The 14,503-nt window shown below is 39.9% G+C and overlaps 1 protein-coding gene across 4 annotated transcripts in view; it reads right to left on the bottom strand.

The window, feature by feature from the left end:
* TTC29 (tetratricopeptide repeat domain 29) overlaps positions 1-12,239 on the bottom strand; it is a 248,906-nt gene extending 236,667 nt beyond the window's left edge. Inside the window, exons 1-3 of one of the 4 annotated variants that reach the window (XM_043567875.1) lie at positions 12,125-12,239; positions 5,459-5,506; positions 65-162 (exon numbers count right to left, since the gene is read on the bottom strand). In XM_043567875.1, coding sequence (XP_043423810.1) covers positions 65-156 — 92 coding nt within the window. In that variant the 5' untranslated portion in view covers positions 157-162; positions 5,459-5,506; positions 12,125-12,239. Of the gene's footprint in view, positions 1-64; positions 163-4,230; positions 4,526-5,458; positions 5,507-6,155; positions 6,874-12,124 lie in introns of those variants that run through there. The other 3 variants (XM_043567890.1, XM_043567868.1, XM_043567882.1) reach the window with 3 other exon arrangements.
* Positions 12,240-14,503: the final 2,264 nt, after the last annotated feature.

Genomic DNA, 14,503 nt, shown 5'->3' with positions numbered 1-14,503 from the left:
TTGACATTTCTTACTGCAATCAATTCATTCTGTAGGAAAAGAAATGAAAACCAGGGTCACGTACCTTGGAATTGTGCTGGGGAAACATGGCAGCTTCTGTCTGGCTAAAGATGTAAGCTTTGGGTGTGTCATGGGCAGTGGGGGCAGGGTGGTCATTTTAGACTACAAAAAAAAAAAAACAACAAAACACAAAAACAAAAACCAGAAACAGTATTTTAACGAATGAATCTTTCAAATAATCCTTTAAGACATAATTAGAGATCCACAGTCTGTCATCTTAGCTGAGAATGCCTCTGTATGTAGAGCTATAGCTCTGTTATTCAGGAAGGATACTCACTAAGTAGATTCTGCAGGTTGCTTCTCATTATTTTCTTCTACTATGTGCCTTTTGGCCAATTTATTACTTGTCTGCATCTCTACCAACAATGGATAAGGAAAAAATCTGATAAATGAATTGAAGATTCAGACAATCAGGGGCTTTGGTAGGAGTTTTGTTAAGGGACATGGTTGCAATTAAAGAGCGAAGATTTTCAGGACAGCTATAGATTTCAAATGCTCATGCTTTGCTTTCCTGTTACAATCAATAATTGAAAATTGCTCATACTTTGCTGCTTTCTAAAAACTTTCTCACTCACAAATAAAGGCTTTAGAAGTGATGGATGCTAAGACTGATTCTCAACAAGGAGACAGCTTCCCCAAGAGGCACACAGCTACCATAGTGTAACAAATCACTTCAAAATATAGAGATCCAGAAAAGATTGTTTAAAACAACCATCATTTTATCATCTTTCACACTTTTTGTGGGTCAAGAATTAGGACAGGGCACAAGGGATGGCTTTTCTTTATGCCATGATGACTGGGGCCTCTTCTGAGAAGACTCAGAAGTTTAGGGGTAACTCAATGGTGGGGGGGGGGGTCAGAAATCATCTGTGTCTTATCCCTTGTATCTGGTAATTAAAAGTATTAGCTGTGACCTTAACAGGCTATTTTCCAGAACACTACATTTGGCCACCTCATATGGCTTTGGCTTCCTCACAGCCTGGCAGCCTCAGGCTTCTCCCGCAGCAGCTCAGTGCTCCAAAGACAAGTATGCTGAAGAAGAGCCATGGAAACTATATCCACTTTCAGAGCTTGGCCTTGGAAGTCACATAGTACTGCTTCTACTGGGATAAAAGTCCTGTTCAGATTCAAGGCTAAAGAACATAGATTCCCCTACTGATGGGAGAGTATCAACACCACATTGTATGAAGAGAATGTGGGATGGAGATATTGTTGTGGCCATCTTTGGGAGATGCAATGTGTCACAGCGGGGAAGGTAGCTGAGCAATAATGAAGGTGGGTCTATAAAATCAAGTTATCTAAAAATTACCCTAAATAGGAAGAAGTGTGGACATAATGTCTGTGGACGTAGAATGGAAAAACTGTCACATGCTGCAAGGGCTTTCAGATGCAAAAGAACACACATTTCTACTGTTAGAGAGGCATCTAAAAGGCCACAGCCTCTTGATTCCACCACCATGTCCACCAGTTGTGATGTCTATCCTAAGCCTCACCAAACAACTGAAAGGCTTATTTTAGGTTTTAAGTCACTTACTTCCAGCATTTACTACATGTGAGACCCAGGGTAAAGCACTATCAACCTGGGCCTTAAATATATTTAACAGATATTTATTGAGCTACTACTTGGTGCCAAGTACTGTTCAAGGTGCTAAAGATATAGCAGTGAACAAAAAAGATGAAAATCTCTGATCTCACAAAATTTACATTATAGGGGTGATGTGGGGGAAAACAGATAATACACAAACATACAAAATATATATAATGTCCGATGATGATAAGATCTACAGCAAAATATAAAGCAGGGACCTAGAAATTACCCAAGTGCTCACCAGTAGTGAAGGCATAAATAAGAGCAGAATGAGATAAAGTCAAAGACATTAATGAGAAATTTGGTAGTGTTCTGATGGTGTAGGGTCTTGAAGATTACTATAAAAACTGACTTTTACTCTCATTAAGAATCCTTTGGAGATTTTGAGCATAGGGATAATATGACCTGATTTGCACCTCGAAAGGATCAGTTTTGTTTCCTTTGAGCTTAGACTACAGGGGATGAAGGGCAGATAACACAGGCCAGCTGGGAGGCCAGTTGTTATGAAATCTGGGTGAAAGTCGATGGTTACTCGGGGAGAGGTGGAGGTGGAGAGATGTGGTCAGATCTGGGATACAGCCAGCTATGGACAGTCAAGATACAATATTCCTCTAGTGCTACAAAGCCATGAGGGAGGGAGGTGGAAGAATAATAAGACTTGAGGGAAAGTTTTTGAAATAAATGAAAGATTATGAAAATAATTTTTTGCATAATTAAAGAGAAGAGTATTTTTTGTTAATTTTTTTAATGTTTATTTATTTTTGAGGGAGAGAGAGAGAGAGAGAGAGAGAGGCAGAGCATGAGAAGGGGAGGGGCAGAGGGAGAGGGAGACACAGAATCTGAAGCAGGCCCCAGGCTCTGAGCTGTCGGCACAGAGTGTGATGCAGGGCTGGAACCCATGAAGCATGAGATCATGGACACTTAACCGATTGAACCACCCAGGTGCCCCGAGAGAAAATGTAATGCAGATCAGTGTCATGTTTTACATATGATGGAATCCTAGCATTACCCAGATTATCAGGGCATGGTATGATCCATGAAACAATGTCCACTTACTTTTAAATAGTTACAGCTTTAAAGCACACTGTCTGAACAGCAAATGTTATTTAGTCCTTTCCTACTTCATAACTTCATAATATAGTGACTTCTTTCGTAAATAAAACTAAAAAAAAAACCCTACTCTTCTGATCAGATGTCATATTAACTAGTTGAGTTACTTGGATAACCAGAACTTACTAAATGGCAACATTATGTAGAACATGTGGTAAGAGGTTAAGGCCAACATAAAGATAAATCTCATGGACAGGTTTGAAGGCATACCAAAGGCTTCCCCAAGCCCATCTCTGATGAGCCTATTTCAGAGAAGCTAAGAGTCGTCTGATGTTCCACAGTCCTCTGATGTTACAGAGCAAATCTGGGCCATCTCAGCTCTTAACCCTCATCTGTCTATCCTTAATGGATTTCTAAAGGGACAGGAGAAAACAATGACTGTGTTTGTTTCAGTTGGGGCATTTCATCCTCTATGAATTAAGACAGTTCTGAGAGCCCCCACTTTGCTTGCCAAGGGCACTGGGGCAGGAGTGATTTCTACATAACTGCAAGGGCCCTTGAAGGGTTCATCAAGGAGTTTCAAAATGAGGAAATAGTACTTGTAATTCTCCAAGTACTAGAAAGATCCAGCTGCTTGTAGACAGAAAGAGGCACCAAACCCCAGAGTGCGATCCAGCCAACAAGGTATGTAAAAGCCACCCCCATAAAGTTGGGCTGTCAGTATGTGATGTAAAATTTATCCTTTTTGATGTTTACTTGGGTTAGATAATTGTTGTTAGAAAATATAAGCATCTAATGAAATCAAATGCAAACGCCACACGTGGAGAGGAACATGTCTTCTTTGTCACACATATGAACCGCGATTCTTTTTTTTTTTCAATATCTGAGTCGTTTCCTACCATTAACGTTTCAGCTGCCAGTTCCTTCATTTTGCTCTCCTCTGATCTGAGAACATTAGCAGCAGGAGCACCTTTACTCTTAAATTTAGTTTAATGTTAGTATTGCAAGCCCTGCTGGCAAGCCTCAAGGCACAGACTCTGAATGGGGGGTGGTCAGAGCTGAATGATAAAGTGGAAAAAAAAGTTATTAACTCAATGTTGGAAAAAATAGGCTCCAACCAAACTGTGTTGTAAAGTTTAAGCTCAGAGTTAGGGTGAAAGTTGAGCAGGCTCCCCCCCTGCCTTAAACCCCACACACGTACCTGGCTTATGCCTGCTGGGAAACGGGATGTTGTTTTTCACAATTGATTCATGGTCACATAAAGGTATTTTGTTCTACACAACAGGTAATGTGTGAACTGAATTTTATGGCACATAACATTTGATATGCATCAAATATTTAAAGGTTTCCTACAACAAATTTTTTTAATCTAAATAATCACCATCTCTTTTGTAAGTTCAGTCTTATTTATGCTGAATTTTGTTAAAGTAGGAAGTTGGTGCTTTCTAGCAAATAGAAGCAGCCAAGAGGAAAATAAATGAGAAAAAACGCAAGCATGCTTAGGGACCTGTCATTTTAGTCTGAAATTATACCTGTCAAGGAAGCCCTTTGCTCTTTGCTGATATGAGTTGTATCACTTTCCTGGTGTTGGACAGACAGTGTTCCCAGCTCCTAGGTGAGCTCCACCGAGCGGGACGAATGGTTCAGGGTGGCTATCTGTGTTCAAGCAGAAATGGAACACATCCTAAACAATGCGCTGTATCAGGGCTCTCCTGGTTCAAGACCACAGAGGAAATCACACAAGATGGGTGTGACTGCAGGAAGGGAATGGTTCCGATCCAGGCACATGGAGACAGAGAATGTGAGGCACCTCTCTGGCTGGTACCAAAACCAGCTTAGCTCCAGGAGCCGAGGGTGAAGCAGTGTGTGAGGAGGACCCAGAGGCAGCTCTCCCAGTACCAGCAAGTGGGCGGTGCTGCATATGGCACCAAGGGTGCTGAGACAGAGATCAAAAGGCCGCCTGAAGCCATTCCACTGTTGGTATTCAGAAGAGATTTGGTGGGTTCTTTGATCTGCTGGTTGGCTCTTGTATCACGGTTTGGCCCCCACATGCAAAGACAAATGAGAATGGAGAAATACAGGATGAAAGGTTTAAGAGTGCTGGGTCAGGTTGAACGTGTCCCATGGTGAGAGTTTAAATTTCTGCCCCCCAAGTAAAATTCTTCAAAGAGTAACCCTCCTCCTCCTGCCCAGAGATGCCCTCATCAGGAAACACAAAGAAAAGGGTAGGCCTAGCACTGAGTAGACAGAGGCTACTTGGGGAGTGAGGAGGTCTGAGGCCGACTACCATCTCTAGAATTCAATCACTTTGGGATGTGAGAAAGCCGACAGACCACAGCAAACAAATTTATTATTTGTCATCAAGAGAATTCAAAATAAATATGATTTTCCGATCACCAATAAAATCATTTGTAAGAATTAGAACTGTTCACGTTATCACCATAAGCTCTTTTTACTATAAAAGCTTAAAGAAAACTTTAAATAAATACTAAATAAATACTTTAAAAAAAGTATCAATAATTATGGTCCTGAAAAGGGTAAAAGAAAGTCACACAAAGAAGCTGAAAGAGTTGCTCAACGTTTATCCCTTGTATCATAATTTTTAAACACCTCTAGCACTCAGTGGTAGGTCATGAGCTAGGTCATTAAATAAAATAAATAGAAATCAGACATTTTCTACCAACTGACATTTCTTGATGATGAAATCAAAATATAAAGCAGGAAAAGTGTTGAAGGCAGGCCATGTTTCAGTTGACTTACATTCGGAGATTACTGCTGAAGGTCTCTCCAAGGTTTACAGACTTCAGTCTGAAAATTAGGAATAATAATAGCAAAGGAGAGAAGAAAAAAGTTACAAATCAGTTAACAGAATAACTCCTCTTCCTGTCCCAAATCATGGAATAAGAGTCACTCATACAAATAATACCAAGTACCTAATGTGTGTTTAAATGGACGTTTTCTTTTAATACCAAAATATAGTCCCTAGGGGAGAATCTAATAACTAATTCAATGAAATGCCAGTACATCTGAATTATGTATATGTATTAATATATTCCAATACAAATGTCGCATTAGGGATAACAATTTGATCTCTCAAACTTATTAGACACTAAGTTATCTTTACTCAAGCAGCGGGCACCTCAGTTCCCTTTCTGTTCCTACTTAGTCCTAAACGGGACTAGTAATTTATTCCTACACCGGTTTATTTTCCCACTGCCCTCAGAGGGTCAGGTGAACTGGGAAGCAGGAAAAGCGCCTCTCCTGGCTCCTACTTCTATCCACTTCTTGAGGTTAAATGGCGAGGGCCTCTGTTCACGAAGCTTGAGAAGGCGTCTACACACTGACGAAGGAAGGTCTGCTGGGGTCACGTAAGGGACTGGACTGCCTGGAAGAGCAGCCCGCCTCTCCTGCGAACTGTTGAAGTCCTGCCCCGAGCTTCGCCTCAGCCGTCACGAACCTCGGTGGGCTGGCCCCGTGGGGCAGTTCTGGTTTTCCGTTCTGCCGAAGTGTGATCCCCACCGGTGGCAGGTGCTGGGCGCCGGTGCTGCCTCCTCTTCCAGCAGTTGTTCGGAGACCGGGCACAGTCTGCGCGGAGAGAAGGGACGCGGGAGCGTCGCCCGGGATACTGAGGGGGTGGGGCCGGGCTGGTGGGGGCGGGATTAGGCTAAACAGGGTCTCGGGATTGGGGCAGTTCCAGATTCCTCGGGCACGGGGGCGGAGCCTGGTGGGGACAGAGCCTACGAAGGCTGAGCGGGACCTCCAGATCTAGCACGCTTTTCAAGCAAGGCAGCTTTCAAAAGTTTGTGGCCGCTTTCAGAAATTAGTTCAACTGATCCAAGGGTCTCCAATTTGCCGCCTGGAGTCATTTCCTTCATGGCGCCTCATTCTTAATATTTTGCTACACTTCCCTGATCAATGGGAAAGCACTCAGCTTGGCATTCGTGACCCCCGTGACCTGATGCCACTTTAAGGAACTGGAAAAGTCATTCATTCCCTTCTTCCTCAGCCTTTGTTGTAACCAGAACCATTTTTGCCCTGCCATCCATGAATACCTTTTCCACTCCTGTCTCCAGCAAGATAGTCCAATTTTGAGTTGTGGTGAGTGACAGACTCAAGATCTCCTGTTCATAGAATCTTCCTGCACCCTGTCTTATTATTACTTTTTAAATTTTTCAGCTGAAACTCAGGATTTTATATTTACATTGACTAAATGTCAGCCTATTAATCTCAGCCCATCATTCCATCCCGTCTCACATGTGTAAGTGCAAAGAAGTGAGCTTTCTTGCACATTCTCTCATATGTATATAGGGCAAGAGGGTGAGGGTTGTTGCTTATTACTTCTCAAATACAGACGTGCTGGAAAGTGAGGCTTTTATTCAGTGCCTACTGTCACACACTGTAGGAGAGAGAGCCAGCAATATTACTCACGCAAGTCATTCTATTAGCCATAAATTGATTCTATTTGGAGTACAAACATAACAACCATAACTACACATTTCATTCCGACATCTAATTTGCTGCACCAAATTATGAAATTATTTCCACCATGTAAGTTTACATCATGCACTCAATTGATCACTCTGACTACCCGTAACTGGGCTCCACATGATCCCCCATGGCAGTAAGGCCTGCCCTATCCTCAAGAATTCATCTCCCAGTTTTCAACATCACCTTAATACAGCTCCACTGTCACCGGTGTGAATTCTTTTCCGGTCTTTACTGCCTTTTCTCCTTAGAGGTTTGTGAATTCCATGCACCTGCTTTTTCACATGAGACTCTCCTGGTTTGGTTTTCTAGGTGGCTTCTTCTTGCCTCTGTGGATATATTCCTCCTGCTTGCTGCATTTTCACTGGCAGTTCTTTGACCAATTCTCTTTCTCTTTCTGCTTAGAGTAATATTTCTTAGAGCTAGGGAAGTTAGCTTTTTTTGCAAGGGATAGAAAACCTGACTCACACTGGGTTTTTCAGTTAGCTTTTTTTGCAAGGGATAGAAAACCTGACTCACACTGGGTTAAGCAAAAAAGGAACCTGATTATTTCACACAACCAAAGGATGCCAGCTCCAGGTACAACTTTACCTATAGAATCAGGGCCTTCTGAAAACTTTGAGGACTCTAGAACACCCCACCCTTCACCACACAGAATTAATCTCTCTTTCTTTCTACCTCTTCCTCTTAGACCAGTTCTACCATATGTGTCTCACTTTGTGTGGATCTTGGTTATATGAGTTAATCTCTCCTGAAAGATTCTGAGCTCTTTGAAAGCAGAGACCATTTTATTTTTCTCTGAATTCCCTAGGGAATTAGTATATACCATATGGGGATTAGTATATAGTATACGCTCAAAAATGTTTTTTGAATTAATCAAATGAATGACAGGATGGCTAGAAGCTTCTGGAGCTGATTCTTCCATTTGTAATTGTTCTTATTGCTTCCTCTCTCTTCCCCACCTAGAATTGGTGAGGTGGGAGGGGATGCAGTTACAGTTTGAATGCTAATACTGACTTAAGATCTAGAGTGCCCCCTTCTGATCTTTGCTCTGGAGAAAGGTTTTTAGAATATCTCAGCGTGCAAAGAAGCAAATGATAATCCTCTAGGGGAAGCCAATACATCTTAACTACTCCCTACAATTGTTCTCAAAGTGTTTCTGATACCTCAATCATCATTTCAGTCATCTCCATTATCATGATCTTCCACGATGAAAATTACTCTGAATCATTTTTGTTTTACTGAACACATCTCCAAGGAACAACTGAAGAAAGAATATATGAGGTAAAGTTTTTGAGTTCTTTCATGTCTGAAAATGTGCTCATTTTACCCATGGTTATTTGGCAGGTTTGGACATTCTAGGTTAACAATCATTTCTCAGTTTACAAGGTATTGATTTCCACCCCCCCCACCCCCCGCCCAGTATTCATTGTTAATGATAAGAAGCCTAGAGCCAATTTTCATTTTTTTGATGGGATTTTGTGATAAGATCCGTGTCTGCAGTGACATCCCCAAATCTCAGTGACCTAAAATGATGAAGTTTATCTCCTCATTACAATATGTAACCATCCCAGGTCAGCCTTGGGTTTTGTTCCATACTATGTTCAACAGCATAATCGTGCTAAGAGGATTATTACCCCCTGGAGCATTGCAGGTTTGTGGCAGCTAGAAGATGAGAGTAAATTGCACATTAGCTTTTAAAGCCTTCATCCAAAATTATATTCATCATTTCCTCTCCTACTTGAAGTCACATGGCGATGCTCAGTTTTAAGGGAGCAGGTAACTTTGATCTTGCCATGTGTCTCAAAGAAGAACCAGATCTCTGCGAATGGTCATAATGAATATCGCACATCTGGTTTTTTCCTTCAACTAAGACATTTTTTGGACTTTTGTATCTTTCTGTTCTGACATTTCATGGAGTTCTCTAGTAGAACTTGTCAGCTGAGTACTTACATTCTTCCTCAGATTTAGATAATCATCTTCTATTTTTAAAAAATTATTTCATGTTCTCATTTTCTTTTTCTATGATTCTTGCTTATTAAACATCAACCTAGATTTGTCCTTTTTATCTCTGATTTTTATTTCATTTTTATTTTCTTTGCCTTTTTGGGTCTAAAATTTGGACATTTTGGATAGTATTATTTTTCAGTATTTTATTGATTTTTTTTGTGAGTGAGATAAATCATATTTCTTAGTCTTTGATAGTTCTTGTTCTTTTATTCATCCTTTTGTATAAACTCTTTTATAGGCGTTCTATCGTTTATGGATGTACAATTATTTCTGAATATATTAATTAGTTTTCTCTAAATTACTTTTTCCTCCAGAAAATTCTTTTCTTTTGTTAATGTTGACATATCTCTTTTACATAGCTGTTGTTCTTTGTTTTTGTATTAATTAATATTAGGTAATTAGCTGCTAATAACAGGAAAAATATATAGAATTGGAATGATACTCCACAGTGTCAGATTCCCAGTTTCTTTGGCTTTGTAACTCCACTATATATGGATACCACTCCCAAGATCATTGATTGTCCACAATGGCTGCTTCCCAAGCATATGTGTATATTTTCTCTGAAGGAAGGATGCACAGGGAAATAATGGCATGCATACTCATCCCAAGAGATGAACACATCTTTTGTGCTACATAGCACTGGCAAGGACTTCATCACAATGTCATCGTTAGCTTCAAAGGCAGCTGAAAATATTATCTTTATTTTGAGTAGCTATGTGATTTGCTAAAAGTCAAGATCCTATAACTGTGGAAAATAAGAAAGAGTGGATGATAGGGGACAATCAGCATCAATGCTAAAGACATCAGTTCTTATATAAGAAAGAAAGACTGGATCTCTGGTGTTGAGTTTCCTCTATTGTCTAAATGGGACTGTTCTCCAAGTTTCCTCCTTGGGTAAGAATTTTCAAAGCTCTGGGTAAGGTGGGCAAGTCCTGTCTTCTTGAGTTTCTTTTAGAGTGAAAACATGGGGAAGCTATCTGGCTGTGCCCGCTATGCCAGAAGACGTAGTCAGGCCTGAGGTACCAACATGCACACCTGGAACCTAAACTTTCAACTGAAAGTTCATTGAAAGTCTTTATAGAAGAGTTTTGGTTTAAAGTATTCCCTCTTGCTCCTAGGAGTGAGGATGTTAAATAGGGGTTTGAGTGGTGACATTTATCATGTACAGACTATTTTTGCCCTTATTTTCAACCTCCCTTCTCATTTCTTGCTCTTCTTGCCCTGTAGATGCTGAACAATGACTCCAGGGTTTATGTTGAAGACTGTCCTCGGCCGCTCCAGTGCTATGGTTTTCTCTACCTGTTTCATCCTTTACCCCACTACCTTCCACTTTGTATCTTAAGGTGGTTTTTTAAATCTCTCATCCATTGATAGCTAATACCCTATTTTCATCACTGTTATTAGTATTTTTTTGTGTGGTACTTACACATTTTTATTTCACTGCGATCTTGGGAGGGAAGGGAGGTACATATATGTGCTTAGTTTGTTAGCATCTAAACATTTTTCAGGAATGGAATACTGAAATAAGACACAGGAAAAATTAAGGGGAAGAAAAGAAAGGAAGGGAAATTATAGAACAAAACTAGAAAATGCGATGAAAAGTTACAGGGAGACATTGATTAAATCATAATAGTCAAGTCACAAACTACCTGTCTTAAATTTGTAATAGATAAATTAACTAATATAATTATCTAAAATTTTGGATAGGGGTACCTGGGTGGCTTAGTCAGTTAAGCATCAGACTTGGGCTCAGGTCATGATCTTACAGCTCATGAATTCGAGCCCCATGTTGGGCTCTGTGCGGACAGCTCAGAGCCTGAAGCCTGCTTCGGATTCTGTGTCTCCTCCTCTCTGCCCCTCCCCTGTCATGCTCTCTCTCTCCTTCAAAAATAAACAGGCATTAAAAAATATAAGAAAATAAATAAAATTTTGGATCAAATTAATTTATTTGTATGTAGGTTGGCTGTTACGCATTCTTCTTCCTAAAAATACATCTTGAGGAAATATCAAATTCCATTAGATACAATTCAATGGGACAGTAGCAGGTATCCTTATACTTGTTTAATCAGAAGAGAAGAATATGACTGAAGAGGGTCAATTTCAGGCTTCCACCTTAGAATTTGAATTTTGAGCAGCAAGACAAAGAACCTCAAAAGTTTTGGCATTTACTCCATACCAGCAGTGGCCTCCTGCCAAGATAATTCCTGCCAAGATATGGTTGTGGTTTCTGCTTCCTTAGTCTCAGAATCTGCATTGATTCCTACCAGTTCCCAAGCCCAGCTTTTCAGATCTCTGTCCATTTCCTTTTGTCTAAATGAAGTACAGCAAAATTCTGTTGCTTGGGATTAAATCTTAACTGACATAAATGTTGGCACCAGAGGCTGGATTGTGGGAAAAGGAACTTCAGGGAAGGGTTCTTACGACTGATCATCTATCTACATTAAGGTGAAAAGCAATGAAGCTCTGATTCTTGTCCTTACAAGGAAAGGTAGCAAACCATGACAACGTTGATGAAACAGCAATTATCAACCAAGATTACTTGTGAAAAATTTTCCATTGGGGAGAGTAAAAGTCTAACAGATCATGGAGCTACCACAACCAAAGATCATTGTGAAACAATGAGGAATCCAAGTATTTGCGGTTGAGTGGTTGCTTTTGGTGACACTGGATAATATAAGGAAAAGAGTGACAAACTAAAAATACTAAATCTCTGTTCTCAAAGCATGGGCTAACCGTGCTTTATATAACCATCGTGGCACAAAAAGTCAAGTGACTTAATCACAACAAGAGCTGATTCTATAGCCCAGGAAGATCTGTCATGTGAATGTCAGGGCATTCATCAGAAAAGAGTGCTGCTCTAACAATATAAATGGAGTTATTCAGGCATATTCAGAAGACATTGAGTAAGCGGAAGTCCAAAGCCCCTCTTACCTATCTTCCACTGAAGCGTCTTTGCAAAGATAAATAATCCACTTTATACTCCACTGGTCACACAGCTATTCTTCCCTTGCTTGAAGATACTGTTACTTTTTTGCCTGAGGTTGTTCCCTTGAAGAAAAAATACAATAATTTCTTTCTTACTCAGCATCTCATAATATTCAGATCTGTAATTAGATTTAAATCCCATAGTGTCCTAGGGGACAAAAATGAAAAAATACAACTCTGAGATGACTCATGTGTACACATACACACACAAGCACAGACACACACGCGCGTGTGCACAGAATTTGCTAGTTTATGTCAGCCAAATTCTAGAAACATTGTTTTTCCTCCAGAATGGATTTTTAGGGTGCTTGAACAAAAAGTGGGGAATGTAATACCAGAATTTGTAATGTAATATCAGTATAAATTTGTCATGATGGGTAGATTTTTTAAAGACTTTAGATTCCATGTGCTATTTTAGGTGATTAGATACAGTTTATTTAATAGTTTCCTGGTTTAGTTAATGTATATCTGGCCAAATGGATAGTAATTTGTGTTCCAAAAAATTTGGTTTAAAGGCAGAAATTTAAAGTCTTTCAGAGATAGGATGCTAGGGTGCATATATCATATATGGCTCACCTTCTAACTATATTCCCTAAGAAAGTCTTAAAAATCTTCCTTTCACCAACAATTTGAGATCTAAAGAGGAAAATGCCAAACCTCTGTAAGTTCTCTACTAACTTATTTCCCTAGGTTAAAAGTGCTGGTGGGAAGTGTTATAATCGAACAAAGCACTATGACTTTAATAGAGACGCAATGTTTCCAAGGTAGAAGAGGTCAGTGGAATTATTAAATCTCAGTGGGAGACTAGGTATATTTACCATAATATTCAGCCATGCCAATGTGTTCATTAGAATAGCCTGATCTACAGAGATCTGTGGCTATGATTAATTGGTCATGACATTGCTAGGAATCAAACTAATGGGTAACCTTTATACTTAGAACTTAATTTGTGTAAGAAGAAAAAAGATCCCCTAAACCTGATAAACAGAAGCCTGGCTTGAGTTCCCATAATAGACAGTAGAGAGTACTGATTTTTCATTAAATGCCAAGATGAGAACCACAGCCCCTTGAATGAAAGCTATGTACCCTGGCGTCCAGACATTACACCCAAAGTGCACTTGAATCTTTCTCCTTTTTTCTTTAAAGGTAACTATATTTATTCACTCAAGTAACCGTACTGGAAAAAAGAGTATACCCAAAACTTTCGGGTTGTTAGATACCATACACTAATTCTGAGTTAATGCTAATGCTAATTTTTAATCCATTATTAATAGATTTAAGGTAAATTAATTGTTTGTTTGTTTTTTTAAGTCTAAAATAGGCCTAGTAAACTCTGGGCCCATCCTATGGTTATTTTTCTGATGGTAGGAATTTTTAGTGATCACCTGACCTTTAGAATAAAGGTTATTACGGTACAAGAGCATCAAGAGGAAGTTCTTGAGATTCTACCTTTATGCAGCAATTACAGTGGGTCAGATAATTGGAAAGATTCACCAGACTCTAGCAAGACTTACTCAAAAAGATTCCTCTGGGGGGCGCCTGGGTGGCGCAGTCGGTTAAGCGTCCGACTTCAGCCAGGTCACGATCTCGCGGTCCGTGAGTTCGAGCCCCGCATCAGGCTCTGGGCTGATGGCTCGGAGCCTGGAGCCTGTTTCCGATTCTGTGTCTCCCTCTCTCTCTGCCCCTCCCCCGTTCATGCTCTGTCTCTCTCTGTCCAAAAATAAAATAAAAAACGTTGAAAAAAAATTAAAAAAAAAAAAAAGATTCCTCTGGGCAAAAGATACAGAGAAGCAGGGGCAAGAAAGCATAATGGGGGGCGCCTGGGTGGCTCAGCCGGCTAAGCGTCCAATTCTTGATTTTGGCTCAGGTCACGATCTCAGTTTTGTGAGTTCAAGCCCCACATCATGCTTCGGATTCTCCTTCTCTCTCTGCTCCTCCCCAGGTCGCACTGTCTCCCTCAAAATAAATTAAAAACAAAAAGGTATAATGCAACCTCAGATTGGTCCTGACACCCATATACAACTTCTTTGGTTCTCCCTCATTTGCACGTGATGACCTTCATCTCTAGAACAAAAGTTTACCTGGGGATCTCTTATTTATTGTTGGATTTAAGTCTTAATATATACTTTATTTTTTCCCCAATCTATGTTAAGGAATAATTGAAAAATTACTGAAAAATATAACTGCATACATTTAAAATGTACAACATGATGATTTAATATATATACAAATTGTGAAATAATTACCAAGACATATTCACCACCTTATAATGAACTCTTCTGGTATGTGTGTGCTGAGAACACTTAAGATTACTCCCAGCATCTT

This window comes from Prionailurus bengalensis, chromosome B1 (genome assembly GCF_016509475.1).
Source record: "Prionailurus bengalensis isolate Pbe53 chromosome B1, Fcat_Pben_1.1_paternal_pri, whole genome shotgun sequence".
Lineage (NCBI taxonomy): Eukaryota > Metazoa > Chordata > Mammalia > Carnivora > Felidae > Prionailurus > Prionailurus bengalensis.
Note: the sequence above shows the minus strand (reverse complement) of the source record. Positions and strands in the feature narration are given on the sequence as shown.